Source organism: Coffea eugenioides, unplaced genomic scaffold (genome assembly GCF_003713205.1).
Source record: "Coffea eugenioides isolate CCC68of unplaced genomic scaffold, Ceug_1.0 ScVebR1_1643;HRSCAF=2528, whole genome shotgun sequence".
NCBI classification, from domain to species: Eukaryota; Viridiplantae; Streptophyta; class Magnoliopsida; order Gentianales; family Rubiaceae; genus Coffea; species Coffea eugenioides.
The window spans coordinates 26,023-47,508 of NW_020862060.1; the positions used below are offsets into that span (position 1 = coordinate 26,023).

Below are 21,486 nucleotides of genomic sequence, written 5' to 3' on the forward strand. Positions count from 1 at the left end.
GCAGGCTTACCAAGCCGTGCCATTAACCAAAGAAAACCAAAAACGAATTAAAGAAGATCATTATTACCTCCCAACCTACATTTGTAAGAACAAACATGCATGAAGCAGTTGACCAACAAATGGAACCTCAGAGCGCCAAGCATTGGTGTACATAAGCAAAATTATGGCATTGTTTTTCCACAACTAAAAGATAAATGCTAGATCTTGCGAAACAAAATGATACCAACTGCTCTCTTACAAGAGCAGGCTAACAATATCTGAAGATAATCTTTATCTGCAATTTGTCTGCTTTTTTTCTAAGACAATTACCAGTTTCAGGTTTCACCAAATTAACAGGAACTGAGTGCAATCATCTAAATCCTCCATTTACAAGTAAAAGAGAAACCCAGCAATAAAACTATCTGTATGTGACAAAAAAATGGTAGTTGCAGCACACACTATAGATCTTGCATTATGCCTTCTTCTTTTTGGATTTGAGCATCACATATCCAACAAACATGCAGAGGAAGCAAAACAGCGCCGCAAGAGCAAACACCGGAATCAGAATGGCATATTCTTGAGGCAAAAAGTACTTGTGCACAAAATTATCAGTATCAACGAACGGCTGAAAGCACAAAAGAAAAATGTACGTCAGAAACAAAGGGAAAAACCCAGAGTCAAAAAGAAAAAGCTCTTAGGATCAGAAGTGAAAAAACTAACCAGTATGATCACCCAGAATGTATAGTAAGTGAAAACTGACAAGCTGATTACCGATAACAGCAGCCCCACGGCCTTGTCTGCTAAATCCATCTACTCCTTCCTTTTTCTGTTCTTTTATAGTTTTTCACCTTAATTTACCAAAGAGGGAGTTCAATGAAGGGTTAGAAGGTGTAATTATTGCAAAAAAGAGTACAAAATCACAAATGATCATGATGCAAAAAAGCAGTAACAGGGAAATTGCTAAGCAAACTCTTACACATTCATCCTTGTGCCTCCGTGTAGGAAGCAAAATCTAACCAGGGTAGTTGCTAAGCAACCTATAACCCATTTCCCTCAACGACAAACCACAAAATTCTGCTGGTGAAACATCCATCTACTTTCCATACCTTCATTACCCGCCATTGAATTCAAAAATTACATTTACATGACCCCCAAGCCCCAAAAAGGAAGACAAGCATTTCTCCAACATAATTGCTCCATCACAAGGATATAGAAACAATTTTTTAATTTAAACGCCAAAATACTGCACCAAATTATTTTTTGTATAAAACTGTTCTTAATATACAATTAATGATCAGCATTACTTTTTTCTTTTTTGTTTTCTTTATGAACCCTAGTGAGTTTATGATCTTCATTTCCAAAACAATTAAAATTATCACCACTTACAGATTAAAGGGCACTTGGGCAATATCTTTTCACAATTACAAACAACCTAAGCTATGATTCTCACAAAATAAACCAAAAAAGGATAAATATTCAAGGTCCTCGTAATTTAGAGACCTAGAATTTGAATCTACTTGTTCCAGAAAAGAAAACGATTAAGACTGTAATAAACATATCATGCCGAAACCAAAAACAAAACAGAGAATAAAAGTAAAGAATATTACTGGGAAAATCAGTTACCTGAAAGATTTGGATTCTTCGATTAGGGTTTGATTCAAGGATTTCGAGTGGTAGTTTCTTCTGCTTACTTTTTTCTCTTTTTGAATGATATTCTTGTTTTCTTTTCTTTTCTTTTTTTTGAAGTTTTCGTTTCCCAATTACGTTTTGGTTAAGTTCAAGTGTTCTGATATCCACTGGAGTAAGGTGGACTAGCGACGCTTAGTTGGACACCTGGACTTGGTCTGCTCCAACTCCGGCTCAAGTGGGGGAGAGGGGAGATTTCGGTGAAGCAAATGGGAATTTGGCTCCTGAGAGCCACCCGTATCCTTTCTATCTATGGTGTTTGTTAATTTCTTTATTTGATTCGCATATGTGACTAATTGAATATGAAGTTCCACGTTTCTTATTTGCTGTTATTTTGGTACTTCATTGAGCGTAAACTCATCCCCTTTCCGTTATCTTTGTTTTCCTTACAGGGGACAAACTTTGAAACCACGATTTTGGAAGAAAGGAGTCGAGCTAATGTATATGTTATTTTGTTAAGCTCCTTTGTAACCGAAACCCTAATTGTATTTTGACTAGTATGAACCCTTTGGCTTGTACTTCAAGTTAAAATGTTGAAGACTCTGATGTAAATACATGTATAAGTATTTAGTCTTGTCTGTTAAGTGTATTTTTGAGATGTTACGCTTCCAGGGCTTTGGTGAGTGTTCAATCGATGTCCTAATTTCCCTACACGAGTTGGTAAGATGTATTGTAGTTTAGTGATTTTTAATTGTTACTTTTCTTGGGGTTTGATCGTGTGCAATATATGATTTGTGTGATCTGACTCTGTAGTTCTAGCGAGAGCTGGACAGGCGCGCTAACCTCTTTGGTCCGCCTTAGGGGAAAGTGGGGCTGTCACAATTACACCAAGCAATCTCAATCATGTTACAAAAGTTTCAATTTTACGTAGTAAATTCAGATATCATCTTGTCAAACTAGAATACCAGCATCATTTCGTTCTGTAGTCACTCGTATAACTACTGCTTAAGCAATGAAATCTAGGTATCCTTTTTAGCCCTAGAATCAGCCAAAATTAACGAGTCCAGCAATTGAAATAAGAAAGAATCTTATGAGAAGACTTTTGATTGGTAAAATCACATCAAAAGGCTACTTCATCACTCCAGCAGATACCAACTTTCATCCTCACACGTACAGGTCAAAAAGCAATTCTTCCAGTAATGCCGAACAAAGTGAGCCTGTCTCTGATAGAGCTTTAGTCAGGCAGGCTTACCAAGCCGTGCCATTAACCAAAGAAAACCAAAAACGAATTAAAGAAGATCATTATTTCCTCCCAACCTACATTTGTAAGAACAAACATGCATGAAGCAGTTGACCAACAAATGGAACCTCAGAGCGCCAAGCATTGGTGTACATAAGCAAAATTATGGCATTGTTTTTCCACAACTAAAAGATAAATGCTAGATCTTGCAAAACAAAATGATACCAACTGCTCTCTTACAAGAGCAGACTAACAATATCTGAAGATAATCTTTATCTGCAATTTTTCAGCTTTGTTTCTAAGACAATTACCAGTTTCAGGTTTCACCAAATTAACAGTAACTGAGTGCAATCATCTAAATCCTCCATTTACAAGTAAAAGAGAAACCCAGCAATAAAACTATCTGTATGTGACAAAAAAATGATAGTTGCAGCACACACTATAGATCTTGCATTATGCCTTCTTCTTTTTGGATTTGAGCATCACATATCTAACAAACATGCAGAGGAAGCAAAGCAGCGCCGCAAGAGCAAACACCGGAATCAGAATGGCATATTCTTGAGGCAAAAAGTACTTGTGCACAAAATGATCAGTATCAACGAACGGCTGAAAGCACAAAAGAAAAATGTACGTCAGAAACAAAGGGAAAAACCCAGAGTCAAAAAGAAAAAGCTCTTAGGATCAGAAGTGAAAAAACTAACCAGTATGATCACCCAGAATGTATAGTAAGTGAAAACTGACAAGCTGATTACCGATAACAGCAGCCCCACGGCCTTGTCTGCTAAATCCATCTACTCCTTCCTTTTTCTGTTCTTTTATAGTTTTTCACCTTAATTTACCAAAGAGGGAGTTCAATGAAGGGTTAGAAGGTGTAATTATTGCAAAAAAAGAGTACAAAATCACAAATGATCATGATGAAAAAAAGCAGTAACAGGGAAATTGCTAAGCAAACTCTTACACATTCATCCTTGTGCCTCCGTGTAGGAAGCAAAATCTAACCAGGGTAGTTGCTAAGCAACCTATAACCCATTTCCCTCAACGACAAACCACAAAATTCTGCTGGTGAAACATCCATCTACTTTCCATACCTTCATTACCCGCCATTGAATTCAAAAATTACATTTACATGACCCCCAAGCCCCAAAAAGGAAGACAAGCATTTCTCCAACATAATTGCTCCATCACAAGGATATAGAAACAGTTTTTTAATTTAAACGCCAAAATACTGCACCAAATTATTTTTTGTATAAAACTGTTCTTAATATACAATTAATGATCAGCATTACTTTTTTCTTTTTTGTTTTCTTTATGAACCCTAGTGAGTTTATGATCTTCATTTCCAAAACAATTAAAATTATCACCACTTACAGATTAAAGGGCACTTGGGCAATATCTTTTCACAATTACAAACAACCTAAGCTATGATTCTCACAAAATAAACCAAAAAAGGATAAATATTCAAGGTCCTCATAATTTAGAGACCTAGAATTTGAATCTACTTGTTCCAGAAAAGAAAACGATTAAGACTGTAATTAACATATCATGCCGAAACCAAAAACAAAACAGAGAATAAAAGTAAAGAATATTACTGGAAAAATCAGTTACCTGAAAGATTTGGATTCTTCGATTAGGGTTTGATTCAAGGATTTCGAGTGGTAGTTTCTTCTGCTTACTTTTTTCTCTTTTTGAATGATATTCTTCTTTTCTTTTCTTTTCTTTTTTTTGAAGTTTTCGTTTCCCAATTATGTTTTGGTTAAGTTCAAGTGTTCTGATATCCACTGGAGTAAGGTGGACTAGCGACGCTTAGTTGGACACCTGGACTTGGTCTGCTCCAACTCCGGCTCAAGTGGGGGAGAGGGGAGATTTCGGTGAAGCAAATGGGAATTTGGCTCCTGAGAGCCACCCGTATCCTTTCTATCTATGGTGTTTGTTAATTTCTTTATTTGATTCGCATATGTGACTAATTGAATATGAAGTTCCACGTTTCTTATTTGCTATTATTTTGGTACCTCATTGAGCGTAAGCTCATCCCCTTTCCGTTATCTTTGTTTTCCTTACAGGGGACAAACTTTGAAACCACGATTTTGGAAGAAAAGAGTCGAGCTAATGTATATGTTATTTTGTTAAGCTCCTTTGTAACCGAAACCCTAATTGTATTTTGACTAGTATGAACCCTTTGGCTTGTACTTCAAGTTAAAATGTTGAAGACTCTGATGTAAATACATGTATAAGTATTTAGTCTTGTCTGTTAAGTGTATTTTTGAGATGTTACGCTTCCAGGGCTTTGGTGAGTGTTCAATCGATGTCCTAATTTCCCTACACGAGTTGGTAAGATGTATTGTAGTTTAGTGATTTTTAATTGTTACTTTTCTTGGGGTTTGATCGTGTGCAATATATGATTTGTGTGATCTGACTCTGTAGTTCTAGCGAGAGCTGGACAGGCGCGCTAACCTCTTTGGTCCGCCTTAGGGGAAAGTGGGGCTGTCACAATTACACCAAGCAATCTCAATCATGTTACAAAAGTTTCAATTTTACGTAGTAAATTCAGATATCATCTTGTCAAACTAGAATACCAGCATCATTTCGTTCTGTAGTCACTCGTATAACTACTGCTTAAGCAATGAAATCTAGGTATCCTTTTTAGCCCTAGAATCAGCCAAAATTAACGAGTCCAGCAATTGAAATAAGAAAGAATCTTATGAGAAGACTTTTGATTGGTAAAATCACATCAAAAGGCTACTTCATCACTCCAGCAGATACCAACTTTCATCCTCACACGTACAGGTCAAAAAGCAATTCTTCCAGTAATGCCGAACAAAGTGAGCCTGTCTCTGATAGAGCTTTAGTCAGGCAGGCTTACCAAGCCGTGCCATTAACCAAAGAAAACCAAAAACGAATTAAAGAAGATCATTATTTCCTCCCAACCTACATTTGTAAGAACAAACATGCATGAAGCAGTTGACCAACAAATGGAACCTCAGAGCGCCAAGCATTGGTGTACATAAGCAAAATTATGGCATTGTTTTTCCACAACTAAAAGATAAATGCTAGATCTTGCAAAACAAAATGATACCAACTGCTCTCTTACAAGAGCAGGCTAACAATATCTGAAGATAATCTTTATCTGCAATTTGTCAGCTTTTTATCTAAGACAATTACCAGTTTCAGGTTTCATCAAATTAACAGGAACTGAGTGCAATCATCTAAATCCTCCATTTACAAGTAAAAGAGAAACCCAGCAATAAAACTATCTGTATGTGACAAAAAAATGGTAGTTGCAGCACACACTATAGATCTTGCATTATGCCTTCTTCTTTTTGGATTTGAGCATCACATATCCAACAAACATGCAGAGGAAGCAAAGCAGCGCCGCAAGAGCAAACACCGGAATCAGAATGGCATATTCTTGAGGCAAAAAGTACTTGTGCACAAAATTATCAGTATCAACGAACGGCTGAAAGCACAAAAGAAAAATGTACGTCAGAAACAAAGGGAAAAACCCAGAGTCAAAAAGAAAAAGCTCTTAGGATCAGAAGTGAAAAAACTAACCAGTATGATCACCCAGAATGTATAGTAAGTGAAAACTGACAAGCTGATTACCGATAACAGCAGCCCCACGGCCTTGTCTGCTAAATCCATCTACTCCTTCCTTTTTCTGTTCTTTTATAGTTTTTCACCTTAATTTACCAAAGAGGGAGTTCAATGAAGGGTTAGAAGGTGTAATTATTGCAAAAAAGAGTACAAAATCACAAATGATCATGATGCAAAAAAGCAGTAACAGGGAAATTGCTAAGCAAACTCTTACACATTCATCCTTGTGCCTCCGTGTAGGAAGCAAAATCTAACCAGGGTAGTTGCTAAGCAACCTATAACCCATTTCCCTCAACGACAAACCACAAAATTCTGCTGGTGAAACATCCATCTACTTTCCATACCTTCATTACCCGCCATTGAATTCAAAAATTACATTTACATGACCCCCAAGCCCCAAAAAGGAAGACAAGCATTTCTCCAACATAATTGCTCCATCACAAGGATATAGAAACAGTTTTTTAATTTAAACGCCAAAATACTGCACCAAATTATTTTTTGTATAAAACTGTTCTTAATATACAATTAATGATCAGCATTACTTTTTTCTTTTTTGTTTTCTTTATGAACCCTAGTGAGTTTATGATCTTCATTTCCAAAACAATTAAAATTATCACCACTTACAGATTAAAGGGCACTTGGGCAATATCTTTTCACAATTACAAACAACCTAAGCTATGATTCTCACAAAATAAACCAAAAAAGGATAAATATTCAAGGTCCTCATAATTTAGAGACCTAGAATTTGAATCTACTTGTTCCAGAAAAGAAAACGATTAAGACTGTAATTAACATATCATGCCGAAACCAAAAACAAAACAGAGAATAAAAGTAAAGAATATTACTGGGAAAATCAGTTACCTGAAAGATTTGGATTCTTCGATTAGGGTTTGATTCAAGGATTTCGAGTGGTAGTTTCTTCTGCTTACTTTTTTCTCTTTTTGAATGATATTCTTCTTTTCTTTTCTTTTCTTTTTTTTGAAGTTTTCGTTTCCCAATTACGTTTTGGTTAAGTTCAAGTGTTCTGATATCCACTGGAGTAAGGTGGACTAGCGACGCTTAGTTGGACACCTGGACTTGGTCTGCTCCAACTCCGGCTCAAGTGGGGGAGAGGGGAGATTTCGGTGAAGCAAATGGGAATTTGGCTCCTGAGAGCCACCCGTATCCTTTCTATCTATGGTGTTTGTTAATTTCTTTATTTGATTCGCATATGTGACTAATTGAATATGAAGTTCCACGTTTCTTATTTGCTATTATTTTGGTACCTCATTGAGCGTAAGCTCATCCCCTTTCCGTTATCTTTGTTTTCCTTACAGGGGACAAACTTTGAAACCACGATTTTGGAAGAAAAGAGTCGAGCTAATGTATATGTTATTTTGTTAAGCTCCTTTGTAACCGAAACCCTAATTGTATTTTGACTAGTATGAACCCTTTGGCTTGTACTTCAAGTTAAAATGTTGAAGACTCTGATGTAAATACATGTATAAGTATTTAGTCTTGTCTGTTAAGTGTATTTTTGAGATGTTACGCTTCCAGGGCTTTGGTGAGTGTTCAATCGATGTCCTAATTTCCCTACACGAGTTGGTAAGATGTATTGTAGTTTAGTGATTTTTAATTGTTACTTTTCTTGGGGTTTGATCGTGTGCAATATATGATTTGTGTGATCTGACTCTGTAGTTCTAGCGAGAGCTGGACAGGCGCGCTAACCTCTTTGGTCCGCCTTAGGGGAAAGTGGGGCTGTCACAATTACACCAAGCAATCTCAATCATGTTACAAAAGTTTCAATTTTACGTAGTAAATTCAGATATCATCTTGTCAAACTAGAATACCAGCATCATTTCGTTCTGTAGTCACTCGTATAACTACTGCTTAAGCAATGAAATCGAGGTATCCTTTTTAGCCCTAGAATCAGCCAAAATTAACGAGTCCAGCAATTGAAATAAGAAAGAATCTTATGAGAAGACTTTTGATTGGTAAAATCACATCAAAAGGCTACTTCATCACTCCAGCAGATACCAACTTTCATCCTCACACGTACAGGTCAAAAAGCAATTCTTCCAGTAATGCCGAACAAAGTGAGCCTGTCTCTGATATAGCTTTAGTCAGGCAGGCTTACCAAGCCGTGCCATTAACCAAAGAAAACCAAAAACGAATTAAAGAAGATCATTATTACCTCCCAACCTACATTTGTAAGAACAAACATGCATGAAGCAGTTGACCAACAAATGGAACCTCAGAGCGCCAAGCATTGGTGTACATAAGCAAAATTATGGCATTGTTTTTCCACAACTAAAAGATAAATGCTAGATCTTGCGAAACAAAATGATACCAACTGCTCTCTTACAAGAGCAGGCTAACAATATCTGAAGATAATCTTTATCTGCAATTTGTCAGCTTTTTTTCTAAGACAATTACCAGTTTCAGGTTTCACCAAATTAACAGGAACTGAGTGCAATCATCTAAATCCTCCATTTACAAGTAAAAGAGAAACCCAGCAATAAAACTATCTGTATGTGACAAAAAAATGGTAGTTGCAGCACACACTATAGATCTTGCATTATGCCTTCTTCTTTTTGGATTTGAGCATCACATATCCAACAAACATGCAGAGGAAGCAAAGCAGCGCCGCAAGAGCAAACACCGGAATCAGAATGGCATATTCTTGAGGCAAAAAGTACTTGTGCACAAAATTATCAGTATCAACGAACGGCTGAAAGCACAAAAGAAAAATGTACGTCAGAAACAAAGGGAAAAACCCAGAGTCAAAAAGAAAAAGCTCTTAGGATCAGAAGTGAAAAAACTAACCAGTATGATCACCCAGAATGTATAGTAAGTGAAAACTGACAAGCTGATTACCGATAACAGCAGCCCCACGGCCTTGTCTGCTAAATCCATCTACTCCTTCCTTTTTCTGTTCTTTTATAGTTTTTCACCTTAATTTACCAAAGAGGGAGTTCAATGAAGGGTTAGAAGGTGTAATTATTGCAAAAAAGAGTACAAAATCACAAATGATCATGATGCAAAAAAGCAGTAACAGGGAAATTGCTAAGCAAACTCTTACACATTCATCCTTGTGCCTCCGTGTAGGAAGCAAAATCTAACCAGGGTAGTTGCTAAGCAACCTATAACCCATTTCCCTCAACGACAAACCACAAAATTCTGCTGGTGAAACATCCATCTACTTTCCATACCTTCATTACCCGCCATTGAATTCAAAAACTACATTTACATGACCCCCAAGCCCCAAAAAGGAAGACAAGCATTTCTCCAACATAATTGCTCCATCACAAGGATATAGAAACAGTTTTTTAATTTAAACGCCAAAATACTGCACCAAATTATTTTTTGTATAAAACTGTTCTTAATATACAATTAATGATCAGCATTACTTTTTTCTTTTTTGTTTTCTTTATGAACCCTAGTGAGTTTATGATCTTCATTTCCAGAACAATTAAAATTATCACCACTTACAGATTAAAGGGCACTTGGGCAATATCTTTTCACAATTACAAACAACCTAAGCTATGATTCTCACAAAATAAACCAAAAAAGGATAAATATTCAAGGTCCTCATAATTTAGAGACCTAGAATTTGAATCTACTTGTTCCAGAAAAGAAAACGATTAAGACTGTAATTAACATATCATGCCGAAACCAAAAACAAAACAGAGAATAAAAGTAAAGAATATTACTGGGAAAATCAGTTACCTGAAAGATTTGGATTCTTCGATTAGGGTTTGATTCAAGGATTTCGAGCGGTAGTTTCTTCTGCTTACTTTTTTCTCTTTTTGAATGATATTCTTCTTTTCTTTTCTTTTCTTTTTTTTGAAGTTTTCGTTTCCCAATTACGTTTTGGTTAAGTTCAAGTATGCTTGTGCCTCCCAGGTAGATTGCAACACCCTGTCATATGTAACCAATACTATTTACTGCTAAATGCCTCCTATTTTGGGCGTCAAATTTGGTGTCTCACAGCCTCGTCTCTGCAGCAAATTGGCGGATAGCATTTCGGACTTTTGGTTGGCACTACCTCTAGTACAAGCACTGCTTCCAGGTTTTAGACCTCATATTTTGGATCTGTCTGAGTGTGGATAACAAATGCATGAGATTAGCAGCAATGCCAATTGATAGTGAAAATTTTTTCAAGTGCATATCCTTATTCTATAATTCTTCCCACAATTTCAAGAATGTTTGTGCTATCTAAATAGTCTTTCAATTTTTTGTTGGAGAGTTTTGGACATTTTTTATTAACATAAATTTATATTTCTTCTGTAGCACTTCGTCCAATTGTCAATGGCCCAGATCAAACAGATGATTCCTTCTCACATTGGAAACAACCTTTTGTACAACGTGCCCTGTCAGAGGTATTATGGTGGTTTTGATATTGATATGATTTTTCTATTCTTTTGCCCTACGAAAGAACCTTCTTGACTTTGTGTAAAAAAAATTGCAGGTTGTGGCAATGTCATCTTCATCAGTTTATCGTCCTCTTCTTCGTGCTTGTGCAGGCTACTTGGCATCATTTTCCCCTTCACATGTTTGTCTTTCTCCTGTTTCTTTTCTCATCTAAATTTTAGTTTTGGAGGTGATGATGCACTTTTTGCTTGAGAATATGAGTTCATCTTCAAAGCCTCTTGTTTGTCTCATGCACCCATACGCACATCAATACATCCATTTATTAATTAAACATGTTGTGGGCCTGAGCATCCAAAAGCCTAGATCTTATTTTTATTAATCTGGAAGTAGCCCATAGAGCATATCAGAGTAGAATGTTATATCCATTTATAATTCTTGGAGAGTGAATTGCATAAGATTTTCGTGTAATATGTAGATTTAGGTCTTTGTTGTTCTTGGCAATCTCAATTATTTGAAGACGTTTGCTGTAAACAAGCATAAGTAGTTTGTGATACTTTTTTCCATGTAAACGTGAGGGAAGAAAGATTAAAATGCATGATATATGCAATTGTAAACAATATCACTATTGTTCCTTGGAGCTAGAACTACTTTGCCATGTACATCTTAGCTTTGCTGGTCAACAGATTCCTTACTTTCCAGAAAGTAAAGCATTTTGGTGTCATTTTTTCCTACAGGCTAAGGCAGCATGTGTCCTTATTGATCTCTGCTCTTGTGTGCTAGCACCATGGATGGCTCAAGTGGTTGCGAAGGTAAGATATGCATTGATCCATTGCATCCATTATTTTTTGGTCTCTTAGTGAAATCTTTGAAGTGATAGTTTGGTTCTAATGCAGATTGACTTAGCTGTGGAGCTTGTGGAAGACCTTTTCACTGAATTACAGGTATATTGCAGTGCTGAGTTATCAATAATTTTAGTAGCTAGAAAACAATTTTTAGTTAGAATTACTGATTATTCATTAGTATGATTATAAGAATCAGATAAGAGTAGAGCTGTCTTTACATTTTTGAACTTTATTATCAACTTGCATTATAAATTTAGAACCATGCTGATTCCTTCTCTATGTACTAACATGCATATATAGTGCTGTAACACATGGAAATTCATGTCGTGTGTTCATGCACGAATACTCCAAAACGTTCTGACTGTTTTGATAGTTCTGTTTCAGTGTAAATGGTTTATTTTCTATCATTATGATAGTGTGCAGTCACATTTTGTCCTGCACATTTGATCATTTATACTATGGTTTGCATATTGAATAGTAGTCATGAGAGTGGCAACACTATTGCTTCATTTATTTTTTGGCCATCAACACTATTTATTTTTTATATTTGCCTATTGGATATTAGTCATGAGAGTGGCAACGTGGGTTTGTTTGGATTGTGAATTATTAGAGATATTTTTACTGTAGCACTTTTTGTGATATGATGTATGTGAGATAAAAAGGTAATTGGAAAGATAAAAAGGTGCGTTGGAAATTGTAATGATGATGTAAGCAAATATATTTTGACAAATAAATCGCAATCCAAACAAACCCACTATTGCTTCATTCAGGTTTTGGCCATCAACTCTTTTTATTTTTTATATTTGCGTATTGGATATTAGTCATGAGAGCAGCAACACAATTGCTTCATTGAGTTTTTATCCATCAATACTTTTTATTTTTTATATATTCCTTAAATTCTATTTGCGTATTGGATATTAGTCATGAGAGCGGCAACACAATTGCTTCATTGAGTTTTTGGCCATCAACACTTTTTATTTTTATATATTGCTTAAATTCTAGGGGAAATAATGACGAATTTTCTTTGCTTATTGAATACATTAGTACTTGTCACATTCCATTGTGGATGAGAAAATTTTCTGAAGAATTTACCATGATATACCTGATTCATGCACAATATCTTCCAAAAATCGATAGGTCCTTGCGGCCTCACATGTTTTTCAATCCATGGCAAACCCCCTACCCTAGATTTTCAGCATTATTCTTTTATCTACCATTAATTAGTCAATTGTCTTCTGGTTTGATATCAGGTTTCTTTGGCATATGTTAATGGATTGCATTTTCCTAATTTTTGCTTTGTGGAATACAGTAAAATGCTTAACCAGAGAATGATCTGTTTAAGATGCATGTGATGGTAATTTGTTTTTCTGCTAGTCTTGCACATTATGAATTCCCTTTTAAGATACAAGTACTGATATGGAGACTAAATATACAACAAATTTCTACACTAAGGATTTTTGTTCTGCATAATTGCTAAAAAATTCTACATTTGTAATGCCATGTTGATACATGCTGGTATGCTTATCAAGTTAAACGAAAAGGATGACCGTTTCTTCTGTGTCTTTGTTAGACAACTGTGTCTTTTATAGACAAAGATTTGCAATAAAAATTACTGTGGAAGGTATACCACTGCATAAAATATTCAGATTACTTTGTTGACATATCTTAGATTCATCTTTAATGGACCAATATGAAGATTCCGGATATCAGAATAAGAAAACTGTATTTAAGCTTGGGAAAAAAAGCTTATAACCTTTTCTTTCAACTGACTTATTGACCTTGGTTGTCTTGAGGGATGCTGCATGGTTATTTCTTTTACCCCATAGGAGCAAATATGTTAAAATATACTACCATCCAATTGTAACACCTCCAGTCTTGTTTCTGTTAAGCTCCCGTTAAGAAGTTGTATTGTCTTCCTTCATGGTTGTCTTTAGATCACACATTTGGAGCTCCAGTGTCTAAATTTCTGGCCATGTCAGACGTCTGTGGTTTTTAAATAATCTGTACTTCTGGGTTGTCTTGTGTCATTAGCGTGTTTAGATCACACATGGGTGAAGTTTCTGGTAGGAAGTCTGTATTGTCTCCCTTCATGGGTGTCTTTAGATCACACATCTAGAACACCAGTGTCTAAATTTATGGCCATGTCAAATGTCTGAGGATTTTAAATAATCTGTAATTCTGGGTTGTCGTGTCGTTAGCATGTTTAGGTCAGACATCTAAGCTCCCTACTCTAAATGTTTGGCCACATGAAGTCCTTTTCAACTCTTGTACATTTGGGTTTTGAGAATTTACAGTATGCAGACAAAATTATCTGTCAGGGTGTGTAATAGTACTCACATGTGGGAAGAGGTGCTCTTTCATGTTTCTTGATTGTTGGACGGACAAAATCATCTGGCGGGCCTTTATCTTGAATTGAACTATGAAAAGGGACAGGTGAAGAAAGATAAAATCATGGCCTTCCATTGCTGACCTGGGTGCCTGGTGTACACTCAGTGAACATGGATATTTGAACACGAAAGTTGCTAACAGATATCTGGTGTTACAGAAAGCAATTACAATCATTTGCTCAACCAAAATTGAATATGTCAGAACCTATTGCTCCTTTTATTTTTACTCCACCAGAATAAAGTTCATTTACCTTTACACCTGTTACTTTGACATAAATTTCGAGATATTTCGTCAATCATATATGTGCTGCAATCTGGAGCCAATGCTGAGCCATGCACATCTTATTTACACATTCAAAGTTTCTGGAGGGCTTGTTCTCAACAGCTTAGGAAAAACTATCAAGAGATAAGTTATTGTTGAAAAAATAAATGCCTTGTTTGGATTGTGATTTTTTGTCAAAAAATTTCTACGTTTTCTGTGAATACATCTTTTAATCACCTCTTTATCTCACATATATCAAATTGTTACAGTATATAAAATAACAATCCAAACATAGCGAAAGTTAATTTTGGAAATTTGTTGAAAGATTTAATAACATATTTCTGTTATTCATGTTTTTAAAAGCTAAAAGCTGTCTTTGGAAATCAACTAAGGCCTGCTTCCCAAGATCAGCTTTTTCCAAAATAAAAAATGCTGCTTGTAGCTTATTATAAGATGTTGAAAGTCTATAGCTGCTTGTCTCACTTGAGTTCTTTGTACCTGAATAGCTCTGTTCAAATTTCCTCAGCTGCCTTGGTGTCTTGCTTGCAAAATAAACACCATCTTTGCTATTGCTTGAACTGTTTTGGGTAGCTTTTGTCATCACAGTTTTTTTCTTTGCAGAATGACCTTTTCCTACAATAAAAAATCTTAAACCTACACCTTTTATCTGGCCTGTTTGTCAGGGTGCTCAAGTCTTATTTGCTCGTGCACGTGCAGCCCTCAAGTATTTAGTGTTGGCATTATCTGGGAAAGTGGATGATATAATGGCCAAATACAAGGTTGGGCTTTGGTAAAATTTCCTGATGTTTTAGTCCTCCTATAGTTTCTGCGGTTATTTTGATATTTCAATAGTGCTTGACATTTTTTATTCTGCATCATGGTTTCCAAATGTCATATCTTCTATTTTCTGTGATAATTACTGTGTTTTCCAGGATGTGAAGCACCAAATTCTTTTTCTGGTAGAAATGCTGGAACCTTTCCTGGATCCGGCCATGACTCCAGTGAAGAGTGTGATATCATTTGGAAATGTCTCTTCTACATTTCTTGAAAAGCAGGAGCATAACTGTGCAATAGCACTGAACGTGATCCGCGCTGCCACGAGAAAACCTGCTGTGCTTCCATCCTTAGAAGCTGAGTGGAGGCGAGGATCAGTTGCTCCCAGGTAATAGGAAAACTTACTAAGAATCTTCTGTGAAAATCCTTTTTCTTAGGATTTCGCTATTTGTTTCCTCTTATATACAAGTTGCAATCTTTATGATTTAGCGGGATGGCTTTGGTATTGTATCCAAGAACTTTTCACTGATTATTCTATTGCTCCATGGTAATAAGCTCATATTCGTGTGATAAATATTTCTGCAGTGTACTTCTCTCAATCTTAGAGCCTCACATGCAGCTACCTGTGGGTATTGACCTGCGCAAATTTCCTGTTAGTGAATCACCAGAGACACAGTCATTAACTGTTTCATCTTATGTATCTGTTTCCCAAAATGGAGGAGCCTCTGCCAAGTCAAACAGTCAAGATGATAGTGATGGAAGGACAGATAATTTTGATATCACAGGGAAGATGGATATTACTGAGGAGTTAAATGCTCTTTTTGCCCCATCAGAATTGGCTAGTTTGTCTCTCACAAATGCTTCGTGCAGTGTAGACCTAAAACAGTCAGATTCCGACTCTTGCAATGTTAATATGGAGGGAAACAATATTCCAAAGGATTCAAACAAGCAATCACAAGATAATGTTCTACCAAATAACATTTTTGTGGCAGAATACTCTAATTTACAAGCTGATTATTTGCAGCTTATCAACTATCGAGACTGTGAGTTGAGGGCTTCTGAATTTAGACGTTTTGCTCTTGATCTGCAGTCTCAAAGTCCTCTTGCTCCAGAAGGTCATAATACTGCCATAGATGCTTTGCTCTTGGCAGCAGAGTGTTATATTAATCCTTACTTTATGATGCCCTTCAGGAACACTTCTCAGGATATTAACAAAGGCAATGTGAATAGGAACTCTGAAAGCTATGGACTGACAGATGTCAGAAGGGTTCTAGAAAAGAAAGATACCGAGTTGAAAATAGTAGATGGTCTTGAAAGAAAAAGAGATAAAGCTGTTCTTGAACTCCTGCTTGAGGCAGCAGAGTTGGATAGAAAGTATCAGAAAACAGCGTTGGATGCGGAACTTGATACTTCACATATTGAAGAGCGCGAGGAAGTCATAAGTTTGGCACCGGATGGTATTCTGTTTGCAGATGCTATCACCTTAGTGCGGCAGAATCAAGCACTTTTGTGCAAATTCTTAATTCAGAGATTACAAAGGAACGAGCAGTCTGTGCATGAGATTCTCATGCAATGTGTTTTGTTTGTGCTGCACTCAGCAACCAAACTGTTCTGTGCCCCTGAGAGTATAGTTGATATAATACTGAACTCTGCTGAATTCTTCAATGGGCTACTGAAATCAATTTATTATCAGTTCAAAGAAGGAAATTTGCAGTTGGATCAGAGCAAGCTGCATGAGGTACAACGTCGATGGGTGCTTCTTCGGAGATTGGTAATTGCTTCAAGTGGCACCGATGAGGAATCAAGTACCTCCATAAGCGTACAAAATGGTTTCCGGTTTGCAAACCTTATTCCACCATCAGCGTGGCTGCAGAAAGTATCTGTATTCTCTTGTTCTGCCTCTCCTCTGGTTAGATATCTTGGTTGGATGGCAGTGTCTCGTAATGCCAAACAATATCTGAAAGACCGCCTTTTCCTTGGTTCAGATCTGTCCCAGTTGACATATTTGATATCAATATTTTCTGATGAACTCTCTCTGGTAGACAATATTGTTGATCAGAAAAACGACAAGCAGAAGACTGAAGAATCAAGAGTTAGGGACACAGGCAATGAGCAAGTGCTAGGACATTCCAGTCAAGAATATGTGGATCTATCATTTCATGCTATATACCCTGAGATTAGTCAGTTCTTTCCCGATCTAAAGAAAGAGTTTGAAGCTTTTGGAGAATCCATACTAGAGGCTGTAAGGTTGCAGCTGAGATCTCTATCATCGGCTGTGGTGCCTGATCTGATGTGTTGGTTTTCTGACTTGTGTTCATGGCCTTTTCTAGGACAAGAAAAAGGTCAACTTTATTCTCAAAAGAATCCTGATAATTTGAAAGGTTTTGTGGCAAAGAATTCAAAGGCTGTTATCCTGTTTGTGCTTGAATCCATTTTGTCTGAGCATATGGAAGCGATAGTACCAGAATTACCTAGGTTGGTGCAAGTTCTGGCATCACTTTGTAGAAGCTATTACTGTGATGTGACGTTCCTTGATTCTATATTGCATTTACTAAAGCCAATCATAGCACATTCTTTACATAAGGTCTCTAAAGAAGAAATCCAATTGAGTGATGATTCATGTTCTAATTTTGAGTCTCTATGCTTTGATGAGCTTCTTGATGATATTAGGCAGAACAATAATGATCAAGGACATCAAAAAATCTATTCCAGGGCATTAACAATTTTCGTTTTAGCCACAGTTTTTCCTGATCTATCCTTCCACTGCAAAATGACAATTTTGAAGTCCTCCCTCTGCTGGGCTGATTTTGCTTCTTTTGAACTGAAGACTTCATTTCATGATTATCTTTGTTCCTATCAGACCCTAATGGAAAGTTGCAAAAACTTTTTGGTTGGGACATCCAGAGTCTTGGGTATCATTCCTTTTAAGACATCCCTCTATTGTGATGGAAGAGTATGTGAATCTCTCGATGACAGCTCTGAGTCATGCTCATGGTTTCTTGGTGATGTCTGTAACCTTGCTTCTTCGACTGGGGTTCCTGAGAACCTTGAAAAGGAAAAAGATACTGCTGTTCACGTAAATGAAAAGGATTGTAAATTGACTTCTGAGGAAATAGTTGAATTTTCAGAGGAGTTAGAGTGCCTCATTAATAAGCTTTTTCCAACGCTAGATGAATGCTGCAAGATTCACCGTAGACTGGCAAAAAGGTTGGCTATTACTTCGGCAGAGTGCTTTGTGTACTCAAAATGCTTGTCAATGTTCAGACAAAGGTTACTTGTGCCCTCGCAAATTGATAAGGAAGGTATTATGCCAACCAGTGCTGAATATGTATCCATGGATGGCTGGAACGTCAGTCTACAAGAATATGCACAAATGATACTGGTGCTTCAGGAAAAACATTGCTGGGAAGTTGCATCTGTGATGCTTGATTGTTTACTAGGAGTGCCTGAATGCTTCAGTTTAGATGGTGTGATTGATAAACTCTGTTCTGCAATAATTAGCTTTTCTTCCGGGGCACCAAATATTGCCTGGCGGTTGCAGACTGATAAATGGCTGTGTTTCTTGCTAAGGAGAGGTACCCACCTTCTTCCCAACTGTGAAACTCCTATAAACGATGTGTTTGCTTCCATGCTTAAGCATCCTGAACCAGAGCAACGATTTATTGCACTTAAACACTTGAGGAAACTTATGGGTGAAGATGCAAATGGTGGAGCAGCTTCTTTATCTTTAAAGCCAACTGGTGGAGTAGCTTACTCAGACTTGGTTATTTCTCCTGTGCCAATATTATCAAGTCTGGTTGCTGGTATGTGGGATCAGGTGGCTTGCCTGGTGTCATCTGATACATCACTTCTTTTAAGAACCCATGCATGCGAATCAAATAAAGAAATTAACAAACACCATAGATAGAAAGGATACGGGTGGCTCTCAGGAGCCAAATTCCCATTTGCTTCACCGAAATCTCCCCTCTCCCCCACTTGAGCCGGAGTTGGAGCAGACAAAGTCCAGGTGTCCAACTAAGCGTCGCTAGTCCACCTTACTCCAGTGGATATCAGAACACTTGAACTTAACCAAAACGTAATTGGGAAACGAAAACTTCAAAAAAAAGAAAAGAAAAGAAAAGAAGAATATCATTCAAAAAGAGAAAAAAGTAAGCAGAAGAAACTACCACTCGAAATCCTTGAATCAAACCCTAATCGAAGAATCCAAATCTTTCAGGTAACTGATTTTCCCAGTAATATTCTTTACTTTTATTCTCTGTTTTGTTTTTGGTTTCGGCATGATATGTTAATTACAGTCTTAATCGTTTTCTTTTCTGGAACAAGTAGATTCAAATTCTAGGTCTCTAAATTATGAGGACCTTGAATATTTATCCTTTTTTGGTTTATTTTGTGAGAATCATAGCTTAGGTTGTTTGTAATTGTGAAAAGATATTGCCCAAGTGCCCTTTAATCTGTAAGTGGTGATAATTTTAATTGTTCTGGAAATGAAGATCATAAACTCACTAGGGTTCATAAAGAAAACAAAAAAGAAAAAAGTAATGCTGATCATTAATTGTATATTAAGAACAGTTTTATACAAAAAATAATTTGGTGCAGTATTTTGGCGTTTAAATTAAAAAACTGTTTCTATATCCTTGTGATGGAGCAATTATGTTGGAGAAATGCTTGTCTTCCTTTTTGGGGCTTGGGGGTCATGTAAATGTAGTTTTTGAATTCAATGGCGGGTAATGAAGGTATGGAAAGTAGATGGATGTTTCACCAGCAGAATTTTGTGGTTTGTCGTTGAGGGAAATGGGTTATAGGTTGCTTAGCAACTACCCTGGTTAGATTTTGCTTCCTACACGGAGGCACAAGGATGAATGTGTAAGAGTTTGCTTAGCAATTTCCCTGTTACTGCTTTTTTGCATCATGATCATTTGTGATTTTGTACTCTTTTTTGCAATAATTACACCTTCTAACCCTTCATTGAACTCCCTCTTTGGTAAATTAAGGTGAAAAACTATAAAAGAACAGAAAAAGGAAGGAGTAGATGGATTTAGCAGACAAGGCCGTGGGGCTGCTGTTATCGGTAATCAGCTTGTCAGTTTTCACTTACTATACATTCTGGGTGATCATACTGGTTAGTTTTTTCACTTCTGATCCTAAGAGCTTTTTCTTTTTGACTCTGGGTTTTTCCCTTTGTTTCTGACGTACATTTTTCTTTTGTGCTTTCAGCCGTTCGTTGATACTGATCATTTTGTGCACAAGTACTTTTTGCCTCAAGAATATGCCATTCTGATTCCGGTGTTTGCTCTTGCGGCGCTGCTTTGCTTCCTCTGCATGTTTGTTGGATATGTGATGCTCAAATCCAAAAAGAAGAAGGCATAATGCAAGATCTATAGTGTGTGCTGCAACTACCATTTTTTTGTCACATACAGATAGTTTTATTGCTGGGTTTCTCTTTTACTTGTAAATGGAGGATTTAGATGATTGCACTCAGTTCCTGTTAATTTGATGAAACCTGAAACTGGTAATTGTCTTAGATAAAAAGCTGACAAATTGCAGATAAAGATTATCTTCAGATATTGTTAGCCTGCTCTTGTAAGAGAGCAGTTGGTATCATTTTGTTTTGCAAGATCTAGCATTTATCTTTTAGTTGTGGAAAAACAATGCCATAATTTTGCTTATGTACACCAATGCTTGGCGCTCTGAGGTTCCATTTGTTGGTCAACTGCTTCATGCATGTTTGTTCTTACAAATGTAGGTTGGGAGGAAATAATGATCTTCTTTAATTCGTTTTTGGTTTTCTTTGGTTAATGGCACGGCTTGGTAAGCCTGCCTGACTAAAGCTCTATCAGAGACAGGCTCACTTTGTTCGGCATTACTGGAAGAATTGCTTTTCGACCTGTACGTGTGAGGATGAAAGTTGGTATCTGCTGGAGTGATGAAGTAGCCTTTTGATGTGATTTTACCAATCAAAAGTCTTCTCATAAGATTCTTTCTTATTTCAATTGCTGGACTCGTTAATTTTGGCTGATTCTAGGGCTAAAAAGGATACCTAGATTTCATTGCTTAAACAGTAGTTATACGAGTGACTACAGAACGAAATGATGCTGGTATTCTAGTTTGACAAGATGATATCTGAATTTACTACGTAAAATTGAAACTTTTGTAACATGATTGAGATTGCTTGGTGTAATTGTGACAGCCCCACTTTCCCCTAAGGCGGACCAAAGAGGTTAGCGCGCCTGTCCAGCTCTCGCTAGAACTACAGAGTCAGATCACACAAATCATATATTGCACACGATCAAACCCCAAGGAAAGTAACAATTAAAAATCACTAAACTACAATACATCTTACCAACTCGTGTAGGGAAATTAGGACATCGATTGATCACTCACCAAAGCCCTGGAAGCGTAACATCTCAAAAATACACTTAACAGACAAGACTA

At 36.7% G+C, this 21,486-nt stretch overlaps 6 protein-coding genes across 8 annotated transcripts; 2 read left to right on the forward strand and 4 right to left on the reverse strand.

The window, feature by feature from the left end:
• Nucleotides 1-293: 293 nt before the first annotated feature.
• LOC113755681 (dolichol-phosphate mannose synthase subunit 2-like) lies at nucleotides 294-1,789 on the reverse strand. Of its 2 annotated transcripts, XM_027299617.1 has the most exons (3): nucleotides 1,603-1,789; nucleotides 700-827; nucleotides 294-604 (listed from the first exon to the last, which is right to left on the reverse strand). In XM_027299617.1, the coding sequence occupies exons 2-3, from the start codon at nucleotides 787-789 to the stop codon at nucleotides 452-454; spliced, it is 243 nt and encodes an 80-aa protein (XP_027155418.1). In that variant the 5' UTR covers nucleotides 790-827; nucleotides 1,603-1,789; the 3' UTR covers nucleotides 294-451. The 2 variants fall into 2 exon arrangements, with proteins under 2 accessions (XP_027155418.1, XP_027155419.1); XM_027299618.1 differs by lacking the exon at nucleotides 1,603-1,789 and having other exon boundaries at nucleotides 700-1,071.
• Nucleotides 1,790-3,186: 1,397 nt separating this feature from the next.
• On the reverse strand, nucleotides 3,187-4,525 carry LOC113755683 (dolichol-phosphate mannose synthase subunit 2-like). Its single transcript, XM_027299619.1, has 3 exons — nucleotides 4,451-4,525; nucleotides 3,547-3,674; nucleotides 3,187-3,451 (listed from the first exon to the last, which is right to left on the reverse strand). The coding sequence occupies exons 2-3, from the start codon at nucleotides 3,634-3,636 to the stop codon at nucleotides 3,299-3,301; spliced, it is 243 nt and encodes an 80-aa protein (XP_027155420.1). The 5' UTR covers nucleotides 3,637-3,674; nucleotides 4,451-4,525; the 3' UTR covers nucleotides 3,187-3,298.
• A 1,354-nt stretch (nucleotides 4,526-5,879) lies between these two features.
• LOC113755679 (dolichol-phosphate mannose synthase subunit 2-like) lies at nucleotides 5,880-7,464 on the reverse strand. 2 transcript variants are annotated; one of them, XM_027299614.1, is made up of 3 exons: nucleotides 7,298-7,464; nucleotides 6,395-6,522; nucleotides 5,880-6,299 (listed from the first exon to the last, which is right to left on the reverse strand). In XM_027299614.1, the coding sequence occupies exons 2-3, from the start codon at nucleotides 6,482-6,484 to the stop codon at nucleotides 6,147-6,149; spliced, it is 243 nt and encodes an 80-aa protein (XP_027155415.1). In that variant the 5' UTR covers nucleotides 6,485-6,522; nucleotides 7,298-7,464; the 3' UTR covers nucleotides 5,880-6,146. The 2 variants fall into 2 exon arrangements, with proteins under 2 accessions (XP_027155415.1, XP_027155416.1); XM_027299615.1 differs by lacking the exon at nucleotides 7,298-7,464 and having other exon boundaries at nucleotides 6,395-6,735.
• Nucleotides 7,465-8,800: 1,336 nt separating this feature from the next.
• Nucleotides 8,801-10,190, reverse strand: LOC113755676 (dolichol-phosphate mannose synthase subunit 2-like). Its single transcript, XM_027299610.1, has 3 exons — nucleotides 10,145-10,190; nucleotides 9,242-9,369; nucleotides 8,801-9,146 (listed from the first exon to the last, which is right to left on the reverse strand). Exons 2-3 carry the CDS (start codon nucleotides 9,329-9,331, stop codon nucleotides 8,994-8,996), a joined length of 243 nt encoding a protein of 80 aa, XP_027155411.1. The 5' UTR covers nucleotides 9,332-9,369; nucleotides 10,145-10,190; the 3' UTR covers nucleotides 8,801-8,993.
• Nucleotides 10,082-19,840, forward strand: LOC113755671. The gene is made up of 11 exons (XM_027299602.1): nucleotides 10,082-10,171; nucleotides 10,268-10,321; nucleotides 10,409-10,487; nucleotides 10,709-10,797; nucleotides 10,887-10,970; nucleotides 11,524-11,598; nucleotides 11,683-11,730; nucleotides 14,964-15,059; nucleotides 15,213-15,442; nucleotides 15,640-18,919; nucleotides 19,760-19,840. The coding sequence occupies exons 1-11, from the start codon at nucleotides 10,082-10,084 to the stop codon at nucleotides 19,838-19,840; spliced, it is 4,206 nt and encodes a 1,401-aa protein (XP_027155403.1).
• LOC113755677 (dolichol-phosphate mannose synthase subunit 2-like) lies at nucleotides 19,184-20,688 on the forward strand. Its single transcript, XM_027299611.1, has 3 exons — nucleotides 19,184-19,270; nucleotides 20,046-20,173; nucleotides 20,269-20,688. Exons 2-3 carry the CDS (start codon nucleotides 20,084-20,086, stop codon nucleotides 20,419-20,421), a joined length of 243 nt encoding a protein of 80 aa, XP_027155412.1. The 5' UTR covers nucleotides 19,184-19,270; nucleotides 20,046-20,083; the 3' UTR covers nucleotides 20,422-20,688.
• Nucleotides 20,689-21,486: the final 798 nt, after the last annotated feature.